Source organism: Anolis carolinensis, chromosome 2, assembly GCF_035594765.1.
Source record: "Anolis carolinensis isolate JA03-04 chromosome 2, rAnoCar3.1.pri, whole genome shotgun sequence".
Classification (NCBI taxonomy): domain Eukaryota; kingdom Metazoa; phylum Chordata; class Lepidosauria; order Squamata; family Dactyloidae; genus Anolis; species Anolis carolinensis.
The window spans coordinates 139,602,370-139,620,139 of record NC_085842.1 but is presented as its reverse complement, the minus strand read 5'-3'; the positions used below and the strand labels follow the sequence as shown (position 1 = coordinate 139,620,139).

At 39.6% G+C, this 17,770-nt stretch overlaps 1 protein-coding gene across 1 annotated transcript in view; it reads right to left on the bottom strand.

Moving 5' to 3' along the window:
- The window catches only part of glp2r (glucagon like peptide 2 receptor), a 48,852-nt gene that overhangs the window by 20,420 nt on the left and 10,662 nt on the right, over window positions 1-17,770 (bottom strand). The window contains exon 2 of the mRNA XM_003217177.4: window positions 1,710-1,800. Within this exon, the coding sequence (XP_003217225.2) occupies window positions 1,710-1,800 (91 nt within the window). The remainder of the gene's footprint in view (window positions 1-1,709; window positions 1,801-17,770) is intronic.

Here is a 17,770-nt window from a genome sequence, read left to right as displayed (position 1 = left end):
TCCTGGGCTTTGTAGTTTGGTCAGAGGAAAAACTACAAAACTGAGGAGCTCCTCAGCTGATGATCCTAAGTGACACTCAATAAACTGGGAATTCAACGATTCCATAGGGCATTACCAATCCACTTTAAGTGGAATCATAGAGCTATAATTGTGTAGTATGAAGGAGATCCAGATTGGAGACTCTCTCCACTCCATGGAAGCTCCTACTCTCCCCTTAAATATGAGAGAATCAGGTGACATTCTGAATGAGTGGGGGGGGGAATACTCTGGTATAGTTGTGCTTTCAAATTGTGTAGTGGGAACTTTGTGTGGAATCATAATCAATGTTGCTCTGTTGAGACATGGGAATACTAATTATGTAGTAAGTTCAGAAGGTAGCAAAAGTAAGATACAGGCAGGGAAGGAGAGGCAAGGGGAAAGTAGGGCTGCAGGACAGAAATGTGGAGGAATAGTAGATCAAGGAAGGCTAGGAAATGCAAAATGAAAAAAAAAACAGGCCATGTCCAATCCATAGACATAAAATAAAAATTTGATCCAAAAATGGGATACCTTTGTTAGGAACAGCTATGGCTTAAAATACTGTGAAGAGCTCTGGAGAATGTAAAAGCACAAACATTTAACCCTGTTGGTTCTCCAGTTCAGAGTAAACTCAGTGAAGATCCATAAATAGACCTTTTTGATGAATCCCCCCCTTCTGTATCTGTCTCTCTCTTTTAAATTGTTATTTCAATTAACTGTTTGCCCATGATAAGCCACCCTGAGTGATCCAAATGTACTGGAAGGGCAGGATCTAAACTTCTCAGTCAACAAATACACCAAATAGGATTTATGGGCAAAAAGGGTGACATGCATTACAAGTAAGTAAGAGGTAAATGAGTTCAGCTTTGGGGTCTGAGAAACTGTAGCATGCATAGTTTGGTAGTCAATTGTTTCTGTTTCTAAGCACAATTCCAAATGCTAGTCATGAGGAATTGTAGGACTATATTCCCCTGTATGAGCTTGCCCAGTTTCTGAGCTCATCAAGGAGGCAAATCCTTTCTTTTCAGCACCATACTTGATAGGAACATGAGAGAGTGAGCCTTATCCATCCTCTGCTTAGGGAAACTACTCTGGTTCTTACGCTGTTGTCCATTGGCAGACCCAGGGCAATTAAATGGGGTTGCTGTCCAGGGGTTTTGACCATTTGGGTGCTGAGTATATTTGTAGTGTTTTACATTTTGGTTGAATTTATTTCTTTCATTTTTTAAATTGTACAATGAATTTCTAACCAGAACAATAAATGCTCTATAATGCAGACTAGACAAAAATTTGAATGCATGCTTCTGTATTTTATTCTTATTCTACTGTGTTATAATATTGGCTTATCTGTTGATTCCTTCCAGCCTTGGGGAATAAAAGATTAAACCTATGCAGAGCATTTACTTTGCCACTGAAGTCTCCCTACAAAACCATTACAAGTGAACTCAGCCTACCCAACATGCTCCCCTCCAGATGTAATGGACTACAACTCTGTGTTGTTGTTGATGATGATTATGCTGTTGTTGCTGTTGTTGTTGTTGTTGTTCTTATTATTATTATTATTATTATTATTATTATTATTATTATTATTCCTCTTTGACTGAAATGCAAAGCTGCTGTTTCCAGTCAGAAAAGGACATGCTTATTTGAACCTAGACAGCAGTGAATTAGCATACAATTTACTTTCTTACCGATATTGACTGTAGTCTCCTGTAACATTTTCAGACATGTTTCTTTATAAGAGAGGAAGCTAGTTATTGTTTTTTCAAAATTTCCTTTCACCTGCAGATGAAGAAATTATTGCATATTAACAATTTTAGCATGGATATTGTATTCCAAATAAGCGCTATATAGTAAGAAAGCAAGATCATATCAGAATTTGCAATAATAAGTACATGCTATTGCTACAAGAGTTATTCTAGAAAAATATTCACAATGAGGAAAAGAGAACAGGTTTAATTGCCTGATCTGGAATTTTTACAGGTCATCTCGGCATGCCCCATTCAGCCTGAGGCATATGGATGAAATAGCTGACTTTAAACATCAGGCACAGAGCAAAAAGTTACAATATTGACAGACTGAAACAGCTAAAGTAGAGACTCAGTTTAAACAAGAAGTCATCTGATTGCAGCATTTGCATTTGTTAATATAAATCAATATTTTCCAATTCAAATATTGCATGAGATAATAAAGTGTCAGTCCAGGTACAACACCTTTTATGCAGAATCCCAAAATCCAAAATATTCCCAAATCCCAAAATGTTCACATAGGTAGCTGAAATGGTGCTACCTCGGCTTTCTGGTGGCTCATGTAATGTCCACAAAATTTTCTTCATGCACACAATTGTTTTAAAAACATTGTTTAAAACTATACTATACATCTATGCTATATGTATAAGGTGCATATGAAACATATATGAATGTTGTGTTTAGACTGGGTTCCCATCTCCAAGATATCTCATTATGCAAATACAGGTATTTCAGAATACAGAACACTTCTGGCCTCAGACATTTTGGAAAAGATATACTCAACCTGTACGATGACTGGGCAGCTGATGAAACATAAGCTCTTTTTGGGTGGTAGCTGCATCTGGTTCCCTTATTCCTATCTATCTCTCAGCAATGCCACTTTCCTTCAGAAAGGGTAATTACATTACATTGGAATAGTGTGTATAATGACACACTGAAATAATCAACAACTAGTTTGTGATATTATTATTATTATTTACTTTATTAGGGGCCTCCTGTGGCACAATGGATTAAACCCTTGTTCGAATCAGGGGAGAGTGGGTGAGCTCCCTCTGTCAGCTACAGCTCCCCATGCAGGGACATGAGAGAAGCCTCCCACAAGGATGGTAAAACATCAGACATCCGGGCGTCCCCTGGACAATATCCTTGCAGACAACCAATTCTCTCACACCAGAAGCGACTTGCAGTTTCTCAAGTCACTCCTGAGACAAAAAAAAAATTATTTATGCCCCAGCTTTCTCCCTGAGGGGACTCAAGACAACTAACAATTACACACTTTAATCAATTTAAAACAAAGCAGATACAAACATTAAAAAACAAATAATACTGTATGATGATGTTCTGGGACCAAATAATGAAGTTACCACAATTCAGTTGTAGATGCCTTCACCATGGTATTACATTAATTCTATTTAAAAGAAATGTGCAAAGTTCTACTTTCAACTGAACATGATTTGTGTGTGGTGTGAACATAACAAGATCCCTATAAAACCAGACTATGGCATATCAAGTTGTGCATCCTCTCCCTATAGTAACTACAAGCAGAACAAAAGTCAACTATCTTCATCTAAAGTTGTTCTGCAGCACCTAGAAATGATGAGACATATTGTTTCTGGATTCAAATGGCTATCGAACTATTTACACGCTACTCTCCATAAATTTCTCCCTTTTCTTTCAGTCCATCTGAAGTGGATAGCTAATTATTGACTCTTGAAACAGTATGAAAGGGTGCATAAGAAAAACGTGAAAACAACGCTGAACATAATCGATATATAAAACACCTGTAAATAGATTTACCACATCTTTTTCAACTGCTTTATTTGGATGGCCACAAAACTATCAATATTTAATGTTATGCTTATCAGGTGTAAATGGAATCTAAATTTTGTCTACTATGGATGCAACACACAACCGTTTAACCAAAGTAATGTTTTTTTCCAATTTAAAAATTCCAAAATGTAGCCTGCACAAACATCCCTATCTTCCATATACTCTCAATATTTGACATTTGGAATCCTATTTTTCTTTACCTATCTTTATCCTATCTTTTAGTATGACGTCAATCTAACCATTGACATCTTCTTGAGACAAAACCTTTTCCTTTATACACTTAACAACTTCTGTTTGCAATCAGAAAAATCCTGGTGTGCTTCTGACATGTTTTAGCTTCTGGCTGAGGCACACTGTCTAGGGAAGTGGCCAATATATAATAGAAACTGTTTTCTTTTAGTGCTCCAGTGTCCTTGCCAGCCAGAATTTTCTCAAACTTTGGACTGACTCATTCCTGTTTTTCATCACCTGTTTTCCCGATTATGCTTCTGTGTACTATAACTATATCTACAAACACTCACAATAATTTGAAATGTAAGGAACTCCATCACAATAAAAACAGTTAATTAGTTAGGTTGTTGTATGTTTTCCGGGCAGTATGGCCATGTTCTAGAAGTATTCTCTCCTGACGTTTCGCCCACATCTATGGCAGGCATCCTCAGAGGTTGTGAGGTATGGAGAAACTAAGCAAGGAAGGTTTATATATATCTGTGGGAAGTCCAGGGTGAGGGAAGAACTCTTGTCAGTTGGAGGCCAGCGTAAATGTTCCAGTTAATCACCCTAATTTGCATTGAATGGCTACATCTACTAGCTACTTTCTGCCTGGGGGCATTCTTTGTTAACTGCCCCTAGTTCCCATGTCTCAAAGTGTTGCTTCTTATTTACTGTTCTGATTTTTGAGTTTTTTAATACTGGTAGCCAGATTTTGTTCATTTTCATGGTTTCCTCCTTTCTGTCGAAGTTGTCCACATGTTTGTGAATTTCAATGGCTTCTCTGTGTAGTCTGACATGATAGTTGTTGGAGTGGTCAAGCATTTCTGTGTTCTCAAATAATATACTGTATCCAGGTTGGTTCATCAGGTGCTCTGCTATGGCTGATTTCTCTGGTTGAGTTAGTCTGCAGTGCCTTTCATGTTCTTTGACTCGTGTTTGGGCACTGCGTTTGGTGGTCCCCATGTAGACTTGTCCACAGCTGCATGGTATATGATAGATTCCTGCAGAGATGAGAGGATCCCTCTTGTCCTTCGCTGACCTTAGCATTTGTTGGATTTTCTTTGTGGGTCTGTAGATGGTTTGTAGGTTGTGCTTCTTCATCAGTTTGCCTATGCGGTCAGTGGTTCCCTTGATGTATGGTAAGAACACCTTTCCTCTGGGTGGATCTTTGTCTTGACTCTCATGGCTTAACTAGGGGCAGTTAACAAAGAATGCCCCCAGGCAGAAAGTAGCTAGTAGATGTAGCCATTCAATGCAAATTAGGGTGATTAACTGGAACATTTACGCTGGCCTCCAACTGACAAGAGTTCTTCCCTCACCCTGGACTTCCCACAGATATATATAAACCTTCCTTGTTTAGTTTCTCCATACCTCACAACCTCTGAGGATGCCTGCCATAGATGTGGGCGAAACGTCAGGAGAGAATACTTCTAGAACATGGCCATACAGCCCAGAAAACATACAACAACCCTGTGATCCCGGCCATGAAAGCCTTCAACAATACAGTTAATTAGTTTCTATATTTTGGCTTAGTCACTAATCAAAATGAAAATGGATGGATGGGTCTATTGGATTTATACTCTGTCTGAGTAGTATATATTGAAAGCTGAGCAGTGAAGGAAGTTGACAAAAATCTGAGCATGCTTGAGATTTGGTGATTGAAGAGAGATGTACAGATACTATGGATTGCCAAAAAGACAAGTAAAAGGATCTAAGAGCAAATCTAGTCTGAATTTTCATTGAAAGCAAGAATGGCTAAACTGAGTGTATCAGAATTTGGATGTACCATGTTATATCACTGGAAAAGACGATGATGTTCAGTAAAGAGGAAGGCTGTCACAAAAGAGGTTAGCCACATTGCCGATAGATTCATACTATCATAGCAGCCAATTTCCCTGAGTTGGTATGACCTGGGTAGGGCTGTCAATAAACCTGTTCTTGGGACCTCTTCACATGGTCCATAAAGGCCAAGCCATTTTGCTGGCAGTCACCGGAGAAAGGGAAGGCATGCGGGGTGCCTCATGGTGCCCTACATGCCCTCCCTCCTTCCCCCATCACATGGGGAGGGCCGGACAGGATGCCCTGTCCCTGTCCTCATCAGATGGGAGAAAGGGCAGTAACGCTGGGTGATGCTCTTTCCCCTATCATATGGGGAAAAGGGGAGGAAATTGCAGGTAGCTCCATCTGAGCTACCCAAAAGACACTTTTCTCCCTGTGGTGGAGGAGGAAGCACCTTCTGACACTTCCCCTCAACTTCAAGAGGAATGTGTGTGTGGGGGGGGAGGGGGGAGCTGCCGAGCATTGTCTGATGGCATTTGGCAAGCCCTGTCCAAGCCCCAGTCAAAAGAGCTAAAACAGGGCTATTTAGTCCCATGTGACGAGGTCCTTAGAGATTCATTCATAGGGCCACCATAAGTTAAAGCCAACTTGATGGCATAGAACAGCAGTAATATCACAGTAAACCCAAAATGCTATCCTCTTCATTAGGACCACAAACCAAAACACACTTTCTGGGGAAGTCCTACCTAGAGACTCCGGGTAATTCTCATATATTTCAAGGAACACACCAAGACCTTCTAACTCTAAGGACCTCATCACATGGAGATCTTTAATGCAGGCAACAGTGGGGGGAACCACCAGGCAGCATAGGTAATCTGTGGGGCAGTGGGGGAAATCCATGCCCCACATCATCCACATTGCCACTTTCAGCATCACATGGGGAAAGCATCGCCACCCACTTCCATCTGGTGCTGTACCTGTTCTATGCAATGAGAACACAGGAGGCCTTCAATGTTCTCAGGGCTCCATCCTAGGATGCTTCCAGGATGGAGCCCCACTGGAAGTCGCCATTTGTCATGTGATGGGTTCTGTTGGGCTCCATCCTGCTCCATCCAAGGATACAGCTGGAGTCCAATATGATGAGGTCCTAAGCCTTATACTCTGATCCTGGTTTCACTTTCTCAGTACTTATTATGGGAATTAATGCTTTATGTCAGGGATCCTCAAACTTTTTAAGCAGATGGCAAGTTCACCATTCCTCAGACTGTTGGGGGACTAGACTATAGTCTGAAAAACACATGAACAAATTCTTATGCATACTGTGGTGAAAAAAACATACATACCATATTTCCTCGAATCTCATGTGCCACCAAATCTAATGTACACCTCAATTTTCACAAACCTGAAATCAAAAAGAATTGCTGCCAAATGTGATGCACACGGGTAAAAAGTGCTCTCTTTGTAATTTGGCCCCCGAAGGTATGTGTTACAATTGCTGCCTGCTTAGGATTCCTCCTTTAAAAGCGAAAGTATTAATGCACCAAAGCTTCTAGCAATGGAAAAGAAAACCATGCTGTAGAATGAATGCACTTTAATAGCCTTGGTTCAATGCTATGGAGTCATGGGGACTGCAGTTTTACAAGGCCTTGAGCTTTCTCTGCTGAAGAGTGCTGGTGCCTCACCAAACAACATTCCCAGGATCACATAGAATTGAGCCATTAAATTAGAGGTGAGATTCCTCAAAGAAGAGCTCCTGGTGCAGCTCCTGAAGCAGCTTCCCCTTTGGCTTTGGCTCAGTACTAAGATTCTCAAATATTACGTGAATCTAATGTGCACCCTAATTTTAACCAGATCATTTAGCCCAAAAAGGTGGGCATTAGATTTGAGTAAATAAGAGTATTTAAAAAGAAGAACAGTTATAACCACATAAACTTCCTTGTATTTCAGTGGGAAGGGTGGGCCTACTTCTCTCTGATGAGATAGTCAAGTTAATTGGTACTGTTGTTGTTGTTTACACTCAAGTCATTTCAGATTTAGGGCAACCCTAAATTTGAAATTTTGGACAGAAACCGGGTAAATGACTTTGGAGGGCCACATCTGGCCCACAGCTTTAGTTTAAGGAACCCTGCTTTATGGGAAGGGCTTTATGTAGAATCATAGAATCATAGAGTTGGAAGAGACCACATGGGCCATCTAGTCCAACCCTCTGCAATGCAGGAAAGTACAATCAAAGTATCCCTGACAGATGACCATCCAGCCTGTTAAAAGTTTCCAAGGAAGGAGCTTCCACCCCACTCTGAGGCAGAGAGTTCCACTGCTGAACAGCTCATACAGTCAGGAAGTTCTTCCTAATGTTCAGGTGGAATCTCCTTTGCTGCCATTTGAACCCATTGCTCCGAGTCCTAGTTTCAAGGGCATCAAAAAATAAGTTTGCTCCCTCTTCCTTATGACACCCTTGGCTATCATGTCTCCTCTCAACCTTCTCTTCTGCAGGCTAAACATACCCAGCTCTTTAAGACACTCCTCATAGGGCATGGTCTCCAGACCTTTGATCATTTCAGTCTCCCTCCTCTGGACACCTTCCAGCTTGTCAATATCTCTTTTGAACCGTGATGCCCAGAATTGTGCACAGTATTCCAGGTGAGGTCTAACTAAAGTAGAATACAAAGGCACCATGACTTCCCTCGATCTAGACAACACTATACTCCTTTTGATGCACACCAAAATGTGTGTGTGTGTGTGTCTTCATATTATATGTCACCTTCTGATAACTGAAGGGATTTAGAGTTTGTTTTGGCAAGAAATTCTCAGATTTCACTATAGAATAGAATATAATTATTTTTTTTGCTAATGTTGATAGTTCCTTCTTTTCTTATTGGGTTGTCTTTTGCTTGCTTGCTTGGTTCTCATAAAGAGATGCCGTACACTTAGATGTTCCTTACTATTAAGGTCTTTGTAGCTCAAATTTTTTGAGCATCATGTCCTTTTAATATATTAAACATGAATTTTCATACTAATCCAAGTTATGCACAACACATTTTATATTCCTAAAATAACAAAATGCCTTTCAGTATGAAGGATGTCCATGATTTTGTACACCCCCCCCCCCCAATCTCCTCTCTGTCCAAGTATTGTACCCTGCTTCAATGTCTTTACCTGCAGGGTACAGGTTGACTTGCTTCTCTCCTGAAGTTGCCTGTGTGGGTTTTTCTTTATTTTGAACAACAAATTGAACTTCCTCACACAAACCCAGATATACACCTCCGTTTCAGTATACTCCATCACTTTCGATGGTTAATCATTTCAGAGAAAATATGTATCGTGTCAACAACAAAAGCAATCACATTTGCACAGTGCAATGAACTGTTTCACCTGTTTTTAAAAGAAAGAAAAGTCTACCCTCTGCTACTTTATAGGTTAGCAAGAATATCTCTCTCCAACCAGGGCTGTAGCCAAGGGGGGGGGGGGTTAGAAGTTCACCCCCCCTTCTGAAATTTTTCAGATTTTTTTAAAATGTGGTTTACTCATGAATTTTAAATGATTAACCAAATCCCCATGAGTGTCCACTGAAGTTTATTTGTCTTGAGTGTCCACTGAAGTTTATCAATGGAGCCTGATTTCTAAATTATTTTGCCTTATGAAACCGCTCTTCATGATTCACTAAAAAGTTTCAACCCCTCCCTGATTTTTTTCTGGCTATGGCCCTGCCTCCAATCTAGAACAAATAATGAACAAAATACATAATATCAGTATTTTCCATGAAACCAATAGCCCTGTGGGGTCAAGCAACAACATTAATGACAGGTAACAAGCATAGAATCATAAAGCTGGAGGGTAACTCAAGGCATCTACTCCAACCCCTTGTCATTCAAGAATAAGAAACTAAAGCAACTCCAAAAAATAATTCATTCAATTCATTATATATCCCAGTACAAGACACAAGGCCTCTGACTAAGGAGAGATGGCCACTTCCTGAGGTAGTTTGCTTCATTCTCGGGAAGCTCTTACAGCCAGAAAGTTATTCTTAACATTTAGGTAGAATCTTTTCTTGTAATTGAAATTTATTGGTTTGTATCTTAATTTCTGCAGCAGGAGAAAACAAGTCAACTCCATCTTCTACACAGCATTCCTTCAAACATGTAAGATTACTATATGTCATCTCTCAGTTTCCCCTTCTTCAAATTAAAAATAACCTAGGGTCCTAAAACATTCCACATAGGTCTTAATTTCCAGACCATTGAGCATCTTGGTCACAATCCTCTAAAGCAGGGGTCCCCAAACTAAGGCCCGGGGGCCGGATGCGGCCCTCCAAGGTCATTTACCTGGCCCCCGCCCTCAGTTTTATAATATAATATTTTATATCAGTTTTAATAATATAATATATTGTATATACATATAATATAGATAACAATCTTATGTTATACAATATAATACTAATAGTAATACCATATAATAATATTAATTATATGTTATATATTACATCTATATATATAAAAGGGTAATGAAATTTCGGCCTAGGACAAAACAACAAAACTACACATCCCAGAAACACTAAACTTGGCAGCACAACCTCTCATCCATGCCTCTTCGTTCATACAACAAAAAGCTCCAGCTCCTCCAGAAAACAGCCAGGCTTTGAGACTGCAAGGCTATTCACTGCTATTGCACCTGGCCAACAAAGGATTCCCATAAGCCACAGCAACGTGTGGCTGGGCAAAGCTAGTATTATATAATAGTATAGTGGTATAGTTCAATATAGTAACATATAATGCTAATATTGTGTTATAATATATTGTATGTACATACAGCTGCTCTGAGTCCGCTTCAGGGTGAGAAGGGTGGGATATAAATGTAGTAAATAAATGCAGTAAATAAATAATTAATTTTAGACTTAGGCTCGGCCAAAGTCTGAAATGACTTGAAGGCACACAACAACAACAATCCGAATTATCTTGACTATCTCATTGGCCAGTAGCAGGCCCACACTTTCCATTGAAATCCTAATAGGTTTATGTTGGTTAAGATTGTTTTCATTTTTAAATATTGTATTGTTCTTTCATTGTTGTTGTTGTTGTTGCACTACAAATAAGACATGTGCAGTGTGCATAGGGATTTGTTTGTATTTTTTTTTTCAAATGATAATTCGGCCCCTCCACAGTCGGAAGGATTGTGGACCGGCCCGCTGCTTAAAATGTTTGGGGACCCCTGCTCTAAAGCACTGCTTCTTACATTATACATCCTGAACCCAAATAGGGTCCCCTTAGCTCAATGTTGAGATCACGAGAAAATTGGCAACATGAAAAGGTTTCTGAACATCAACCATTTTCACAAATTCGTTAGAAACAATGTGCAGTGTTTACAATGGACTTTGCCAAAAACAATTTCACAAAAAGGGAAATCACCCAATTTACCAAGCCTTGCAAATGCTGATTTATTATTATAAGTAATAGTTTGATTTGTATACCTATTTTATATACTTATATAGTTGGGGTCATGTAAAAATTTATTGGGTGGAAAGGAGTTGCAAGTGGAAAAAGTTTAAGAAGTCCTGATCTAGAGATCTTTTAACCTTTTCTTCTCCAGGCTAAACATCTTCCTAAGCTGTTCCTAGAAGGGTGTGATTTCCAAGCCTTTTTCCATTGGAGTCATCTTCATTAGTACACACTCCAGCTTGTCTATGCCCTTCTTGCATTATGGTGTCCAGAACTTGACATAGTATTCTGCATGAGGTTAGATGAAAGCAGAATAGGGTGCTACTATTGGTTTCCTCAGTCTGGAAATATACTTCTGTTCATGTAGCCTAGACATATATTGGCATTTTTTGGTCACTACTTGACATTATTGACTCATGTTTGTTTTGTGATCTATTAAGACACGTATATCTTTCCACAGGTACTGTAATCATGTCAGGTGTCTCTTATCCCTTATTTATCCAATCATCTGTACTTTATATTTGTGCCTGTTGAATTTACATGTCTCTGTATTGAAATTAATCTTCTTAGTTTTGGCCCAACTCCCTAAATTGTTCAGATCATTTTGCATTCTGATCTTGTCTTCTGGGATATTTGCTACCTATCCTAATTTGGTGTCATCAGAAAATTGGATGTGCATGCCGTCTATTCCATACACAGGTTATTTACAAAGATGTTGACTGGATGCATAGCAGAACATTATAGACATCCCACTAATCAATTCTCTGCAACCTCACTATAACAAGTTATTATTTCCAAGCTTCAGTAACTCCAAAATTACAGATTCAGACATACCACTGCACTATTAGCTACCCTATTATTGTGAATTTATCACAGTACTACAGTAGTTATATCATAAACTCAGCATCTGGAAGTAAGATCATTGCTGTCTCACACTCAGGATAGCTTTATTAAATAATATATACCTGTTTACAAGAACTTCTCAATTACTCATTTTAGATAGAAAGTATGAAAAAACGGACCTACTCGGTTGCTCCACAACATCACTCAAATCTCCAGCCAAACCTATTAATTAACTCTACATTCTGGGTGACCTCTGTTAGAAAATGGGATAATTACAGAACTCCGCCATAAGAATGTATTAACTTGTAGGTGCATCCTTTCTGTCATGACCCACTTGCTAGTAGTATTTAGACATTTAAAGACCACCAAAGGTACACATTTACCAGCTTTCAATGATGCAGGATAGAATAAAATTAGTAAACAGGAAATAATGGAAATATGTACATAAACTTGTGTCCCATCAACATAAATGGGTTTGACTATCATATGTTAAAGAATTTTCTCACAAAATTGCAATTCACATATTTCCCTGTTGAACTCCTCTATTGCTAAACACAATTAAGGAGTGACCTGACTTTGAAAAGTAAGCACCTTCTTCCATATTTGCAGGTTAAGCATTATTAGCAGATTTAATTATGCACTGATTACTGGATTTAATACTGTGTACTACCCAAAAATATACCTTCTTGCAGAAGTTTAGCTGCTTTGGAGGGAAAAAGCGGGGTATAAATAAACAGCAGCAGCAGCAGCAGCAGCAGCAGCAGCAGAAGAAGAAGAAGAAGAAGAAGAAGAAGAAGAAGAAGAAGAAGAAGAAGAAGAAGAAGAAGAAGAAGAAGAAGAAGAAGAAGAAGAAGACCATAGAATTGTGCCAGAGGACCGACAAATGCCTAAAAAATGTTAATCTCAATATACAAATAATAATAAAAGTATTTGCTATTTTTATTTATATTTTTCTTTCCCACTGTTGTAGGAACCCTGTGGTGCCTCACTCCTACAAATGTAGAAACACTACTGTAAATTTTTGGAAAATATTTAAATTTGCGTTCTAATTCACCCCCGCTGGTTTAAATAACAATATTTTTTCTTACCAGTTGACATATCTTGTGGTTGGTATAGAACAGGCTTGTTCAATCTGTAGCCCATGGGCTGTATACGGCACAGGACACCTGTGAATGTGTCCAACACAACTGTAATTTTCCTTAAGCCATAAGTATTTTTTTGTACCTCAGTACAGTTCTTGAGCATGAAATTTGTAGACAACAATGGAAAGGAATTGAATAATCAGAATATGTCATGGCAACAAATATTGGATTATTATCCATAATTTGCATGAAAATTGCAATCAGTTCAGTCAGAAGACCTGCTCGATGATTTTAAAAGACCTTCCGAATGAGGCAGCACATAATTAGAATTAATTATGCAAGGACTTTTTTTTTTTTTTTGCTTATCTGTGGTGCCGGAGATCACAAAAATTATGCACTGAACCTTTTTATTATCATCATCTATCATTAGTAGTGTGGCCTAAGACAATTCTTCTTCTTCTTCCAATGTGGCCCAGGGAAGGCCAATGTTTGGCCACCCTTGGTATAGACGATGAGTAAGTCAGGTTGTGTTGCCAATATTAGTGTCCCCAATTGAGAAAGAGAACAAAAATTAATCATTTATATAATATATAATTTGTGTTTTGTGGGATTAACAGTTTTGCAGTATGGCTGAGTGATGTTTATGGTTAAAATTGTCCATTAGTGTTGTTGGTTGCATTCAGCCTGGTTTTAAACAATGAATAATGAATTGTTCTGTCATTAAATGGCTTACAGACTACTGTCTGAGCCACAATCCAGTTAAGGAAAATGTACCTTAGCCTAAGATGATTGAAGAAACGTCTACACCCTAACATAATTTAGATTCACATATTATTTACCTGTTATAGCTTTCCTTAACAAATATTCTGCAAATTATAATTGAGGAAATGTGAGACTTCTTTCTTAAACATCCATATGTTGCTTGAGGAACTAAAATTTCTTGTTATATAACGATGGCCTCTTCATAAGTTTATATAAGTCTATGTGACCCCCCCCCCCCCCGGTTCACATAAACTTATTTAAAAAGTCAAATATGAACTAGATGTGTAAAAGAAGCTCTTTGGGTTTGGAAAACCAGAAGGGGGTGAAGAATATCTCATTTGAGAAATTTGCACATTTCTAAGATGCAGATCTATAAAACCATGCATACATTTGAAACACAAACATACTGTTATTCATATAAGTTAGGAAATATGTGGTGCCGTTCAATTTGCGAAAGATATAAAACTTTTGGAGCCCCAGGTAGTGCAGTGGATTAAACTACTGAGCTGCTGAACTTGCTGATCAAAAGGTTGGCGATTCAAATCCGGGGAGTGGGGTGAGCTCTTGCTGTTAGCTCCAGCTTCTGCCAACCTAGCAGTCTGTAAACATGCAAATGTGAGTGGATCAATAGGTAAGGCTCTGGTGGGAAGGTACCAGCGCTCCATGCAGTCATGCCAGTCACAGGACCTTGGAGGTGTCTACGGAAAAAGCCGGCTCTTTGGCTTAGAAATGGAGATGAGCACCAACCCACAGAGTCAGACATGACTAGACTTAATGTCAGGGGAAAACCTTTACCTCTACCTATACAACTTTTACATTTTATTCTTTTATCTTGAGGTTTGAACTGTAAATACTGATAATCGTTTAATTCTATTCTAAAGTTCATTTCTCTATGTTCATAATTTTATTGCTCTTTAACCTGTAAGCTACTCTGAGTCTCATATTTTTGGAGGAAATGCAAGATACAAATAAATCTAACACAACAGACAATAATGTAACAAAATCAAGAAGTACAGGTGTGCACATCCCTAGTAGGAAGCACAGCTCTATAGAAGGAGGAGAGAGCAATATGGTTCTTACAATTTTATTTGCACTGGTCCTTATATTATGCAAGCTTGCCTAGCTGACAAGAGACTCTTTCTGTTGAACTAAATGAGGCCTTATGTTAATCTTGGATTCTAAGATTTAAAAATCCAATTGTCACTTAGCTGGCTTCCTTTCACATGAGTAATATCTCACAGTTATTAGCAATCTGGCAAAAATTCCACATGTTGGCAGGAAACATGACATACATGCCTGCTTTAGCTTTGGCAAGACACAACTCTGCGCTGATTAAATTCTTCATGAGAAGTGCAGGATATGAATAGAGTTCCCTTTTCCTGTTTCATAGCCAGCTATGCTTTGACTTTCATACTGTGAAGTCCCAACATACCTGGCCAGTTTTTACAACTCAATCATTCCCTTTTCTTTTATTTGGCAGAAATTCAGTGCCTCTAGAATAGAGAGCAGTGATATATTGCATATTTTATTTAGCAATCAAGGCAAGGAAGGGGAAGGGTGGGTTGCCACTCCTAGTAGCAGTGGTGTTCCATAGTTTGTTTAAACATGTTCAGTTGCACATATACTATATATATGCAGCCAGAAATGCAGCAAGCAAACAAGAAGGATTTGCCTTATGGGTTATGAAAGAAAATGCCTTTAAACCAGAGGAAAACATGCTTTGAGGCCACAACAGTGGACTCTACACTTTATTGCACAAAGCCACCATCCTGTGACATATATGGAAACACAGATTCCTGGGAATATAGAGGAAGCAAATAAGGACCATTGCACAAGGTAAGTTGCCATTACATGGTGCAATCAGGTTTTTGCCCATCAAGAGAATTGGAAATATTTGTTTTGGGGTGTTGTCAGATTGGCAATGGGTTGCACATGGTTTTGTGCAATGAGTGACAGTTCTGTTTTATGCCAGTCTGCCATTTGGTGGGATAGTCCTAATTGGTTCCTCAGGGGGTATGGAAGGCTGCTGCCGTGGCTGCCAGTTTGAGTAACTGAAAGTGAAGAGTCATCACTCCTTTTGAGCTGGGTTTTGGTTAAATTGACTAGGACCTGTTATCGAACCCAAGCTTATTGCACAACAAGCAGGTTTCAGACCAGGGAAAAACTGTACAGGTCAAATTCTTCATCTGACTGAACATATCGAGGAAGGCTAGGAGAAAGGCTGCATCACGGGAACAGTTTTTGTGGACCTTACGGCAGCCTATGACACGGTGCAACATAGAAAAATGCTGCATAAAGTCTACCATATCACCCGGGACTTTGACTTTACAAAAACTGTCCAGACCCTCTTAGAAAACCGCAGCTTCTATGTGGAGTTTCAGGGCCAGAAAAGCAGAGGGAGGAGGCAAAAGAATGGTTTACCCCAAGGCAGCGTTCTTGCACCAACCTTATTTAACATCTTCACGAACGATCAGCCACTACCACCACTCACAAAGAGCTTTATATATGCTGATGACCTTGGCCTTACAACACAAGCAAAAGATTTTGAAACAGTTGAAAAGCAACTCACCAATGCCTTGAAAAATCTCTCCAGCTACTACAAAGAGAACCACCTGAAGCCTAACCCTGCCAAGACACAAGTGTGTGCTTTCCACCTACGCAACCGCGAAGCCAACAGGAAACTGAAAGTTACTTGGGAAGGCCAAGAGCTCGAACACTGTTTCCATCCTAAATACCTTGGTGTCACCTTAGACCGAACACTAACATATAGGAAACACTGCATGAACACCAAGCACAAAGTAGCTGCACGCAATAACATCCTGCAGAAACTGACTGGCAGCGCATGGGGAGCAGACCCACAAGTAATAAGAACATCAGCCCTGGCCTTGTCTTTCTCAACTGCTGAGTATGCCTGTCCTGTTTGGCACAAGTCTGCCCGTGCAAAGCAGGTGGACATAGCACTGAATGAAACATGCAGAATCATCACGGGATGCCTTAAACCTACACCTGTTGATAAACTCTACAAGTTAGCTGGCATTGCCCCTCCTGACGTGCGACGGGAAGTTGCTGCTAACGGTGAGAGAGAAAAGGTCGAACATTGTGAAAGCCACCCACTGCATGGCTATCACCCTCCTCCCACCAGACTCAAATCAAGGAAGGGCTTCATGAGAACCACCACTCCTCTTGATGTTCCTCCAGCAACTGCAAGGGTGTCCCTCTGGACAGCTAAACCTGGCAATTCTAACTGGATGGCCCCCCAAGAGGGTCTTCCTCCAGGGGCAAACCAAGAATGGGCAACTTGGAAGTCCCTGAACAGACTCAGAAGTGGAGTGGGCAGATCAAAAGACAACTTGGCAAGGTGGCACTACCTGGAGAAATCCTCCACCTTGTGTGACTGTGGAGCTGAACAAACAACTCAGCATATGTATGCTTGCCCACAATGCCCTGCCTCATGTACGGAGGAGGAGTTGTTTAAAGCTACAGACAATGCGGTTGCCGTTGCCCGCTTTTGGTCCAAAACTATTTAGTTGCTTGTGATTTCTTTTCTTTTTTATTTTATTTCCATTATTTGAAATGTATTTGTTGTACCAATGCTTTTGACACGAAATAAATAAAGCTGGGTTTTGGTTTTAGTTTTTGCGTTTTGTTTGTTTTTTGAAAGAGGTAATACTGTTTTGGGTTAGACACTTCTAACTCAAATTGCACTTCAATGTGTTTTGGATTTTAGTTGTCTGGAAAACTAGGCTCTTTGTTCATTATTTTTTTTTGAAAGCTGCCCGGGGGGGGGGGGGGGGTCCAATGGGTGAGCTCCAAAATTCACAAGAGACCCCTGGGATATCCAGTTCCCACCCTTGTCATTAACTAATCATGTCTGCCTCTACACAATTTGTTATGCGTACCTCCATGCCAGAAATCGCACCACTGAGGCAAACTGATTTCCATGCCAAAAATTGCACCACTGAGGCAAACTGTTAGATAGCAGCTGGTACCCAGAACTATCCATATATTTCTTTATTTAGTTATTTAGCTTTCATTCTTTTATTCTCCCAATAGGGGACCCAAG